At 36.1% G+C, this 12,586-nt stretch overlaps 1 protein-coding gene across 1 annotated transcript; it reads left to right on the forward strand.

Annotated features, from left to right (window-relative positions):
• The first annotated feature begins 8,719 nt into the window (after positions 1-8,719).
• LOC145098806 (uncharacterized) lies at positions 8,720-9,631 on the forward strand. Its single transcript, XM_079036410.1, has one exon. It carries the CDS (start codon positions 8,720-8,722, stop codon positions 9,629-9,631), a length of 912 nt encoding a protein of 303 aa, XP_078892536.1.
• Positions 9,632-12,586: the final 2,955 nt, after the last annotated feature.

Consider the following 12,586-nt stretch of genomic DNA (forward strand, 5'->3'; position numbering starts at 1 on the left):
ATCTGGTACTCGCAATGGGGTCTCGAGCCCCTTGATAATCTAGAGCTCCACAATCCCTAAACTCCCTGAATGCGAGCGTGCGCGACCCCATCATGGCCGCCACCTCAGCTCGGAACATACTCATCCTCTCATCCAAAAGCTCCAAAATGCCCTCCTTGATCGAACCGAAGATCACAGGAGTCTGCTCAAGTATGCTGCATGTGATCTCTGAGGAAATGAACTCCCTAGTCTGCTCATCCAAATGCTCGACCCCCGAGCCTGAACCCGATCCCTCTCCGGCATCGGAATTGCCGACTGCTGGTCTAGGGCGCAAAACCGCCATTCTGAAAACACATAACGACAAAATTAGAATACAATTATAACTCGAGGGATCATATCTACTACGAGTTCCCTGGTCTTATCTCAGCCCTCCTTGATTCGAGTACGGATCGTCTGCTTTCAGTAGTAGGGGCCCATACTACCTTCCACATCTATCCGTACTTTCCTCAAGAACGGCCTTGACTCCACCAAGTCCCTTCTACCCCTACTGATCTCTGCTACTCTCATCCTAGGCTTGCCCTAGGGAACCTCCAACCCGCACCCGATCCTCAGCTATTGAAGGTATCTCTGTAATGCTAATTAGCCACTACCTGTATACCATCACATGTGACGAGGCTCGAATAATCCTTCGAGTAAAGGACTCGTCCCTACAACGGTTAGACTCAAACGAGAGCTGCGCAATAGCGCCAAATCCAACACTCTGAGATTATTCAACCCTGATCACATGTGACGTGACGTATTCACCTAATGGCCAATTCCCATCACTCAGAGTCCCACAAAGCACAAAGCAAGTAGCATTCAGACAAAAAGGGGAAATCTAACCCAAGAAATTCTATCCAAACAAGAATCTGTACTAGCATACGATTCTAAGCTTATACTATCATGCATAGCCTAAACAGACAATCCTACTACTATCTACTCGATACTAGCATGCAATTCTCATAAAGCTGAAACACATATAGCAGGCACATAAGGCATCCTTCCTAGATCCTTAGTCCTATTCTAGCATGTTGTTCTACTGAAACTGATAATCATAACATAAACTTGTATTGGTAATTTGGGAGTACTCACTTGAGCTCGGCTGATCGCATTCACCACACCCTTTTTCCTTTTCAAAAACTTTTTTCTTTTTAAGTTTCTTTTGAAAACCTTATACCATTTCCTTAGTTTGAGTTCAGACACACTCGAGAGTGTGCCCGAAGCCCTCAAACCAAGGCTCTGATACCAACTTGAAACAACCCAAAAATACATGCCAAAAATTTCGTTTGAGAACATTACTAAATCCATAATATCCAAATATCATATAAGTAAAACATAAGTTGTGTGTCTCAAAATGTCATAAAATATGTCTCTCATCAACTGCTGTCAAAATCATATCAAAATATCAGAGTCTAATTCCCAGGCTAAAACTGTGGTGTGTGCCATGCCATCAACCCGAGCCCTTCCCCTTTCTAGCTGTAGTAACTGAAACCAAAACTGAAAGTGTAAGCACAAAGCTTAGTGAGATCCCCGAAACTACCACACACCATGCAATAACAAATAAAGCACATACTGGGCCTTGCCCACTGCATCGGACCGAAGTCCGGAACAGACTAGGGCCTCGCCCTCTGCATCAGACCGGAGTCCATAACTAACTTGGGCCTTACCCACTGCATCGGATCGAAGTCCGGAACTAACTAGGGCCTTGCCCACTGCATCAGACCGAAGTCCGGAACTAACTGAACGTATCATAACATAATCATAACATACAACAATAACACATATACTGCATACTGCATCGGACCGCAGCCCATAACACATAACACATAGACATACATGAATCACAAAGACATCAAGCATACTGAACTGCTGGTATCTAAACGGGCCGACATTGTGGCCGTAGTCCCATTCCTACTGGAAGGAAACTCACCTCGTAAGGCTGACTGCTGCTCCGATAACTCCGCGGCTACAATTCCCATAAAGACATTTAATCAAACACTGATAACAATCCTAGGGTAAAGTGACTATTTTACCCATGGTCTAAGTCAACTTCCACTTGTCCCGACTCACCGAGTTGGGCCGCCAACTCGCCGAGTCCTTATCCTTTCTTCTGCCTCCTTCCCCGGTTCTACTCGTCGAGCTTAGCAAAGACCCGACGAGTTCTCCTTCTATAATTTCTCGAGTCAATCTTCATTCGACTCGCCGAGTTGTATGAACAACTTGTCGAGTTCATCTTCATATGAACACGTCCAGACTATGACTCATCGAGTTGTATGAACAACTCGTCGAGTCTGTTCTTGTGGGTAAGGAGATTGCCTTGGAATCACCGAGTGTGTTCTAACACTCATCGAGTCCCATGATTTCCAGATTGTGGCTATATCTCAATATATCGAATCACTCCTCTGGACTCGTCTAAATGCTTGCTATCACTCAACTGGGTCCCTTTGAACCACAACAGATTGGGGACTGAAGCCTCAGACTCGCCGAGTTCCAAGAACAACTCGTCGAGTCTCCTATTGTCCAAGTCTATAATCTCGATTTCTGGCGTACAACTCTCATCCAAAAAGGTAGATCTAGGCTTCTAAGATTGGTCTAGCATGTAAAGTTATGAGCTTTACGTGCATGCATGGAAGTATAAGCTTTAAGGACCCAAAATGAGGTCTAATGGGGTGCATGGGCTCATATGGCCATACAACTTGCATCTTTATGCATGAACTCGGTTCTAGAGTCTAGATCTGAAGGTGAATCGACTTGGGCGTCCATGTCTTAAGGATCAAGCTTATTGACCTCAAAACTCCATAAAGGGGCAAAGGAGAAAATCTATAAAACCACAAGTCAAGTTTTGAGCTTGATTACCTGAAAGTGAAGAGAAACTGATGTTGCTCCTGGATCTAGTCCTTCTCCCTTGATCCTTCTTCCTTCCAACTCTTCTACTAGATACACAATGCACCAAAACCCTTCAAGTCACTAAGAAAGCTCAAGCTTGCCAAAAAGGGAATTAGGGTTTCAAAAGAAATGCTCTGGAGGTGATGGAGGTTGGACTTGAAGCTCATAATGTTGCTTAAATAGGGTGAAAACCCTTTAATTAGGGTTTCATCCAGACCGGCCTACTCGTCGAGTCCAAGTGCGGACTCGGCGAGTAGATTACTTAAACCCGCGTCCCAACTTCGCATCTACTCGACGAGTTAGGCTGCCACTCGTCGAGTCACTAATCCAAATGATATAAAATTAGATCAATTACGTACCAGAAATGGGGCGTTACATAAAACCTTATGATTTAATTGTTTTCCCAATTCATTGTAGAAAATATGAGCATTAAAACATGTTAACTTTTGTTTTCTCATGACCTTTTTTCTGAAAAAATAACCGCAATATTAAACTAAATTCTAGGTCATATTACGTTTTACATGTTTATGGATTTTTGAACACGTATACCTCGTTTTATGAATATTACCCAATTGAAGATAATATTTGTGTGTTTTATCAAATCTCTACGCTACCGTAGTCTATTGATCGCAATTAAAGCGTTTATTCGATATTTGATTCAAAACGGCGTAAGTAGTATTATAATATCCAATAATACATTAGGAAAGTTATGAAAATTACATTTCACTATTTTATTCTAATTTACGTTCCACTTGACTTTTGTTGACCAAAATTTGACGGATGTCACAGACACTCGTTTCATTTTACCAAAATCTAGTTTATAATGTATGAATATTTCAAATTGTAATGCATCCATAAAAATTTTCACCCAAACTTACAAACACTGGAAGAAAATTTGGCTTCAAAAGATTCTTGGAGATAACTAATGTAAATGATGTAGATTGAGTCTCATTTCGCATAACTAAAAATTTTCACTATCTTTTATGAAATATATTCCCCATTGAAGCATGAAAATAAAGGATCATGAAAGGGGAGGAAACATGATTTAATGTTTCTTTACCCGCTATTGAAAACCATACTCCATCGTTGAAACGTATTACTATAACAAACACCCACCTAGATACCTAAGTTGAAAAGACAATGATATCCATATCTCCGAAATAATGGAAAACTTTGATATAAAAGGGGACATTGTGAAAAATGAAGTCCATGCCTTATGATAGGATTCACAAGCCAAAGGTCTTTGGTTTCATTATTGAACAAGATCAAGTAACCACAAGTTAATCCAAGATGCTTCCTACCAGCAGTATAAGGAATGATGATTTTGAAGTCTCTTTGTTCAATGTCCTCAAGGTAGTAGTAGTACTCTTTCACTTTTTCATTTGTTTTTGGTAGAAATAGATAGAGACATGGTGTAAAGTCCCAAATTCCAGAACAAAATTTTCATTTTTAATATGGAATAAACACTCATTTTTATAAAGTTACATTCAAGTCAAACCAATTATTCATAAACCATAATGCAAAGTTAGAGTTATAAGGAAGACAATGCTGAATATTGAATCATAAAATTGTTGACGTGTGTGTACAATCTCATCTTCACAATCCGATAAGTAAGACAATGCTGAATATTGAATCATAAAATTGTTGACGTGTGTGTACAATCTCATCTTCACAATCCGATAAGTACCTGAAAACATTTAATCCATAATTACAAGCACAAAGCTTAACGAGTTTCCCAAAATATCACATACATTAGAGCATAATAATCAACTGTGTGTTATCAACAACACTATGACTAAAATAAAGAAAACAATACACATACATTAATGACAAAATTGCAAAAATGGTCCCTATGGTTGTCAAATTTATGCAGTTTTGCTCCAAAAAAGTTTAATGGTGCAATAGTAGTCCAATTTCGAATATTTTGTGTGGTTTTGGTCCTTATGGTTGACATTTATGTGTAGTTTTGGTCCATACTCCACCTGAAATGACAAATCTGCCCTTAAATAATTTTCTTTTTAATTTAATTTAATTTCTTTTCTAATTATTCTAATTAAAAAAAAAAGAAAAAAAAAATCCCAAACCACCCCTCTTATCCCTTCCGTCTCTCTCTCTCTCTCTCTCCCTCTTTCTCTTTCTCTCTCTCTCTCTCTTTCTCTCTCTCTCTCTCTCTCTCTCTCTCTCTCTCTCTCTTCTGTTAAGACGCATCACCCCAAACACCCTCTATTATTGTTTTTCTCGACCCCTGCTTTCCCCGAAGCCACAGCTCCGGTGAGATAAGCTAACAGTCGAGGAAGAGAGCCCATCAGAAAAACCGTTTGTCAATCTCTCCACCTCCCCTCGGTTGCGGAGCAAACCCACAAACCCCCACCTGCTGTGTTGTTTCCGATCTGCTCTTTCCCTCCCATTCTTCTCTGTTTTTCTACCAACCTCTCCACCTCCCCTCCATGGCTTATTATGTGATGTTGCAGAGCGTCGATATGCACATTTGGGTTTACAATCGATTCCTTCTCATCAGAGATTTGATTTCATTCTTAAAATTTGAGATTAAATTTGGTTGATTGATTTGGATGATGCTTTGTGCTTTTGATCGATAGTAATAACAAACAAATTGTTTTCATTTGTCAAGATCGCATAGTGGGGGTTGGTGTTTGCTTGTCGTCACAAGGGGAAAGAAGAGGTGGCAGCTGATGGTTTTTGCGAGGTTGATGCCACCTCTGGTGGGCTATTGTTATCTGAGAAAAGAAGCAAGGGAGAGAGAGGGGAGGTGGCAGTGGTCAAAGGGTGTGAGTTTGGGTTGTTGCTAATTGGCAAAACTGGTGAGAAGAGGTGGTTCCTAGTGATGTTCGGTGGTCACAACAACAACACCACCACCATTCCTTGGTGGTGGTTGTTCTTGGTAGTGAAAGGAGAAAAGGAAAACAAAAAACGTGAAGGGTGGGTGGTGCAATGGATTCTACAATACAAGAGGGGGATAGAGAGTGGACGTTTGTGGTGGTTCACGGTGGTGGGGGGCCACCGGTGGGTGGTTGAGGGTGGCAGCCCTTGGCTGTCCCTGTTTCTTTCTTTGTTTCTTGAACCGGTATGTGTGTTTTTGAGGGAGAAAAAAACAAATAAAATAAAAATAAAAATAAAAATTAAATTAATTTATGAATTTCAGCAATTAAAAAAATGAAAAATATAAATCATAAGGGCATAATCGTCTTTTTAAGTGTGTAGGGGACCAAAAACAATAAAAAGATCCAAAATTGGACCAGTGGTGCATCAAGGTATCATTTTGGACCAAAACTGCAGAAATTTACCAACCATAGGGATCATTTTTGCAATTTTGTCTACATTAATTAAAACAAATAAATAAATTTAAAACTAAAATAATAATAGTATACCTTAAAAAACTATAATAATAATAATAATAATAATAATAATAACAACAACAACAACATATTTAACAATGCATTAACTTCATTTACTACTTACTAATCTTGTTTCGTTTGCGGCATACACCAACCCCGACTTTCCTTGAAGTGTATCTATCTTCAACCCTCAATATGTGCAGGCTTAGTCTATGTTCAACCTATAATAAGTAAAAAACAATTAATATATTTATATAAATGTTTTATATAATACAAATAAATTTTATTACCTCCGCGTCTATCACCATATGATCTACTACCATGAACAATTGTATGTGTAAGTTTGACCCTACATTCTTTACCCTTTTCTGATTGATTCATATAACCATCGTTCAAAAAAGCTCATCGATAAACTCATTCCAAAGTGTGTCGTCTACATCTCCTAGTGGATTATTTTTTGCTGTTTCCACATCCTCATATCCGTCGACTTCGAGAAAATGACGTTTCTCGACATGTTTGTGTTGTTTATATTCTCTTTGGCCTTCCCACAAAGGTGTATCCAGATAGCAATTAAGATCAAAATATGTCTGCAATAAAAAAACAAATTTAATTAGTAAAAGAAATATTTAAAATGTATAAAAAAATATTTTCTACTTACTTTCATCTCAGGATACCTAGCTTCTTTGTATTCGACAACACATTACTAAGACTTATAATGAAGTGGTGTTGAACCCAAAAGTGACCCTTCACGGAAGATAACAATTAGCTGCTGACCGAAGGTTGGTCAAGCCTGAAGTCAAGTGTTATCAGAAGGTTACTTGTTCACGAGAAGTGGCGAAGCTCATAAGAAGTTGACGTTTGTTTTAGCGATAGAAGTTATTGTCTGTTAGTTTGTGATGATTACCAGTTATTATATGGATATTTCGTGGGTAATATAGTTGTGGATAAGTTATGGGCAATGTGTGAGTTGATAAACTACGAGTAATTTTGTGGTTAAACAATCCGTGGGTAATATATCTGTGGAAAATAATTGTTTTTATTGGAAATCATTACCCACAGATAAGGCCGTGGGTGAAAGTTTATTTTGGCTAAACGGTTAAAATCAAACAGAATTATCCCAATAAAACTAGACGCGTTTGATTTTGAGCCTGTAGGATCCATAATAAAAAGTTGTTCTAAAGTAAAGATATTTTGAAATCTGGTCATATGGGCTATTTGAAATTCTGTCGAGTAAATGATATTATAAAAAAGATAAAAAAAAAAAAAAAAAAAGTTCATTGAGCCCAGAAGATCTAGGGCGGGTGCGGTTGAAATATTTTAGAGTTTGGGGAAATTTTATTTCAGGTTACACCTAGCATCCTGCTGTCTAGATTCCAGTTGTCCACTGTCTTCTTTTTCAAAAATCGTCTTTTTATTTATTAAGTGAATAAAGAAAAGATAAAAATATCTGGGACAACCAACTTTTAATCTAACACAGATTTTATAATATTTGACTGGTCATGGGTTAGAGTCGGACTTTCTTCACCTCATGTGCTCTCTTTCGTTAGTTCCACTCCCAAAATCTACCTGGGCTTCATTAATATACATGTATATTTCAAAATTGGCTAATTGATATAAAATGTAAGCAAGATCATATAATTATATAATTATGTGCTATTTAGGAATAATGGCAAAGAGAAGGAACTGATTTTTGATATGGTGGTAGATATTTTTTTCTTAGGAATCGAAAAGTTTTTATGTCTTGTTCTAAGTGGTTAAAAAACCCTTTAATTTCTATGTACTTTTTTTTCTCTGGCTCCTTGCTAGTTGTTTTTAATAAAATTTTAACGGTTCAAATCTTATAGGAATGTGTCACACTTGTTTGAAATTGTAATAATTAAACAGTTTAACTACTTGAGTGTTGGCAAATTATAAGCATTTATAAAATGATCATAAAAGATAATTTTTTAATATAAAGTTCAATTATTAACCTTAAAATATGAAATTACAATTTCTATCATTTAATACTTTATATGTATTATATACCAATAAATATGTCTAGAGAACCGTTACATATAATTTCAATAATTTTTACCTAATAAAAATTAGGTATTCTATATACTAGCTACCTTTACAAAAACATGACATAGAATTTTTTTCAAAAAATAATCAGTTTAATAAAACGACTTATAAACGTACAACTCAGTATTTGGCAACCCGATAATCACATTATTAACTTTTAAATTCGTTTTGTTATAAGGAAAGTTTTAAAAGTTGGAATAATTTTGACTATTCCAAGTCAAAGCTCTTGGGTGAGTAGCATATTTTAAAATTTAATGCAGTCACCTCCCTTATCTGACTGTTCATCTACCTTCCGTTTTGACCTCTTTCTTGAATTCTATTATCTCCCATCATCTTCCATATAAACACCCATAAAAATAAAATTCTCTCATTTTCTCATCATCCACCTTTAAATCTTCAAGATGCTGCATGACCCAATTAGGATTCCAGCTTGTTTCTCAGCCAGTGGTTCCGATGAATCTCACTCCACAACTGTTACAAAGTCCGGCCAGACCCTTTTCATGTCCGTTTACAAGACAAAACTCGCCGGAGACTGCCGTTGCATCACCATAACCTGGTTCAAACACTTGCTGCTTCATGGTTTATCGGTGTCCATTGACGGACCAGAGTCACACTCACCGGAGTCTGATCAGTACACCTGCAAGGTGGAGCTAAAACCATGGTGCTTCTGGAGAAAACAAGGGTCCAAGAGATTTAGCATCGAGGGTAAGGCTCTTGATGTTTTCTGGGATCTCAAGGCTGCGAAATTTCATGGTGAAACTGAACCGATCTCCGAGTATTACGTTGCAGTGGTCTGTGATCAAGAAGTGGTGTTGTTGCTTGGTGATTTGAAGAAAGATGCTTATAGAAAAACAGGTTGTAGACCAGCTTTGATTGATCCCATTTTAGTATCAAGAAAAGAACATGTTTTTGGGAAGAAAAAGTTCTCAACAAGATTGAAGTTTCAAGAAAAAGGACGATTTCATGAGCTCTCGATTGAATGCAAGAACAGAAGCGGCGGAGATGGGGTTGATCCGGCGATGGAGATAAGAATCGATGGACAGTTGATGATCCACGTGAAGCACCTTCAATGGAAGTTCAGAGGTAATGAATCTATTCACTTCAGCAAAGTAAAAATTGAAGTTTACTGGGATATTCATGATTGGCTTTTTAGTCCTGGTTTAAGGCATGCATTGTTTATCTTTAAACTCTCTGTTCCGGCGACTTCTCCGGCGATATCAACACCATCTTCTCCGTTGTCTTCACAGAGTTCTGGTTTAGAAGATTGGTTACATGAGTTTTGCCTCTTTCTATATGCGTGGAAGGTTGAGTGAGATTATAATATGTATCGAAATTGGTTAAAATCTAGAGATGCATGATCTGGTTGGATTAATGGTGTATATACAAATACTTTGAATATGACGAGGCTTTATGAGGTTAAAAAGTAAACACAATCTCATCATCTTTCTTATATTAAACGAAATATTCAAGGTCATACTCATACAATATCTAGTTGTATATATCGGAATTTTTTTTTCAAATCATTTAGGAAGTTCGATTGTGATAATGATTTTTTCTTTTGTTTTATGAAAATCAGAACATATGATATAACTCATTAAATTGATGTTTCTAAAAAAACAAGATTGTCATAACATGGCATGTGGGAAGGGGAGCACATTTATTATTAGGTTATTTGTGTAGTAGGAAGGGTCAAGAAAAAGGCTTCTTTTTGAGTGTTTGGTCATCCATGGAAATGGGATTCATCCCGATTTTCTTTTTTGGACCACCAACTTTTACAAAGGGTTCAAAATAAATAATAAAAAGGTAAAAGTGTAATTTTATATGGGTGTGACACCACAACGGAAGTTGGGAGTTGGGACACCTACACATATGATCTTCACTTATAACATCTTCAATGTTATGATCATTTTCAATTTTCAAGATAGGTATCAGTATCACTTCAATACCATATAAGCAATATATAAATCTGTATATTTAAATATTTATCTTTCATAAATATTTTCATTATTGGTATGGTTTACCAATTTCTATTTTTTAATTTCATAATCATCATTTTGAACGTGTATGCATTTAAGATATACTTATGGTACCTTAAATAAACGGTCCATGTGGTATTTGAAATTAGCAACATCAGTCCAAGGTGTTTTTTTTTTTTTTTTTTTTTTTTTTTTTTTTTTTTTTTTTTTTTTTTTTACATTAATGGTTTCTACGGTTTCATGCAATTTCTTGCGTTTTGGTCTCGGATTTTTTTTGTTACTTTTATATGATTTAGTTTAAAGTAAAATATAGATTTGGTTAATTGTGATGTGAATTTATTTGCGGTTTTAGTCATATTTAAAAAAAACAATACTTCCTTAAGTTGTTATTGTCTATATGACGATACTAAATGTCTCTAAAAAGATGAAATTACCCTTTATTTTTGTGCTCTTAGTTATACTTCTTATACTTAGGGTTTGTTGTCAACACCTCCACCACCACTAGGGATGAGAACGGTTCCGGTTCCGACACTGGATTGAACGACTTGGAACTAAAAAAACAGAAACCAAAAAATGGAAATGAAAGGGCCAATAATCCAATCGACTTATGACGGTACAATACCAATTTCAGTATTGTTTTTTAGGTACAAACGAATAAAACCGAAACTTATAAAAAACAGCCCTAACAGCCCTTGTTCATGGTTGTGTAACTCATAAAAATCTTAACCGATTAAGTTGGTTCTTAAGTCTAAAATGTAATGCGGAAAAAAAAAACAACTCATTTACAGCTAGTGTGAAAATGTAATGGCTGTTCAAAGTTGACTTAAAAATTTTGCACAAACTAAAAACATCGCTAACACCTATGGGTAGGTTGTGTGTTCATAAAATTCTTAACAAGTTAAGCTAGCTCTTTAGCCTAAACTATATCCAAGACAAAACACTACATTATGGAAAAAAATTGAGTTCTTAATAAAAAGTTATGATTGTTCAAAATTTGAGCCTAAGCTATATCCAAAACAAAGAACTCTAAGAGTTGATCTAGATTACGAGAAAACCAAGCCCAAGATAGGTCTTAGACCTGCACTACTTCAAGCGAGTGCTAGCTCTAGAGAATTTCGTTCATGTCTTTACAAACTTTAAAATTATGTATGATTTCACGAAAATACACTTCCCAAAATAAAGATTAAGATTAAATCTAATTAAATATGACTAAACTTCCTGCACGTTGCTGCCATTTCTTTCTCGCAAAGCTACTAAGATCGTTTTCAACTATAAACCCACTTCTCTTCTTAATTGCAACAAAAAACAAGTAATTATGAAACACTAGGTTTAAACCCGTGGAAACCACGATCAAGAAAGAAAACACTATTCGTAATTAGAAATCACAATGACTATTCAAATATTTGTGAAATTGGGGTATATGTTTAAGTGGTTGAAATGCATTCAAGTTATAAGAGACAATATTTTTTTATAAGAAATGATGGTTTGGAGAGGCTATAGATTGTGGTTAAATATAAACATCAACTAACTGCATGTATAACCAATCTCGATACTCACGTGTTGGCCAAAGTTAAATGTGTTGATCTATCTTTTGAAGCATTTAAGTCTTATTGATAGTTGTTTTGGATTTTATACCTGATTATAACATTGTGGTTTTTAAACACAGTAGTTTAATTACAAAAAATTGCATTTTTTTATAAAATTATGATTAAAGTTGTTATGTCGTAGTATGAAGAAATTACATATGCATTAAAAATACAATACAAAATTTATGTTCGAACATTTGAGAAATTACCAAGCCTTTTGTATTGAGGTATGTGGTGGTTTCTGATTGTAAACCAACACGAGAGAGAGAGAGAGAGAGAGAGAGAGAGAGAGAGAGAGAGAGACCTAGTATGTGTGTAAGTATTTTGTCGTCATAAATGATGTTCTTTCATTGAGATGTTATCGTTTTCTTGAGCAGAGAAACATGTAGCATTGGTGGTTTTGTTAGATTGAAAGAAGATTGAGAGAGATTGAAACTTTTCTCATTTCTGAATTCATTCAATCAATGAATTATTACAGAACTTATTACATAAATAGAAAGCAACTAACTAACTATTTTCATAACAAACAAATAACCAAAATTACATATATGCCCCTGATACAGTAAAAAAAACAATTCTACCCTTACAGTTAAGTTTGTTGAAACTGACACCCCCTCAAGCTGGAGGACAGGGAAGTAAACCAAGCTTGGAAATAACATCTTGATAATGAATACTAGACAAATTCTTTGTGAAAACATCGGCTAAT

This window comes from Lactuca serriola, chromosome 4, assembly GCF_051521515.1.
Source record: "Lactuca serriola cultivar US96UC23 chromosome 4, Lser_US96UC23_V15, whole genome shotgun sequence".
NCBI lineage: Eukaryota > Viridiplantae > Streptophyta > Magnoliopsida > Asterales > Asteraceae > Lactuca > Lactuca serriola.

Coding starts and splice junctions, on each gene's coding strand:
- LOC145098806 (XM_079036410.1), top strand. CDS start 8,720: ATGCTGCATGACCCAATTAGGATTCCAGCTTGTTTCTCAGCCAGTGGT.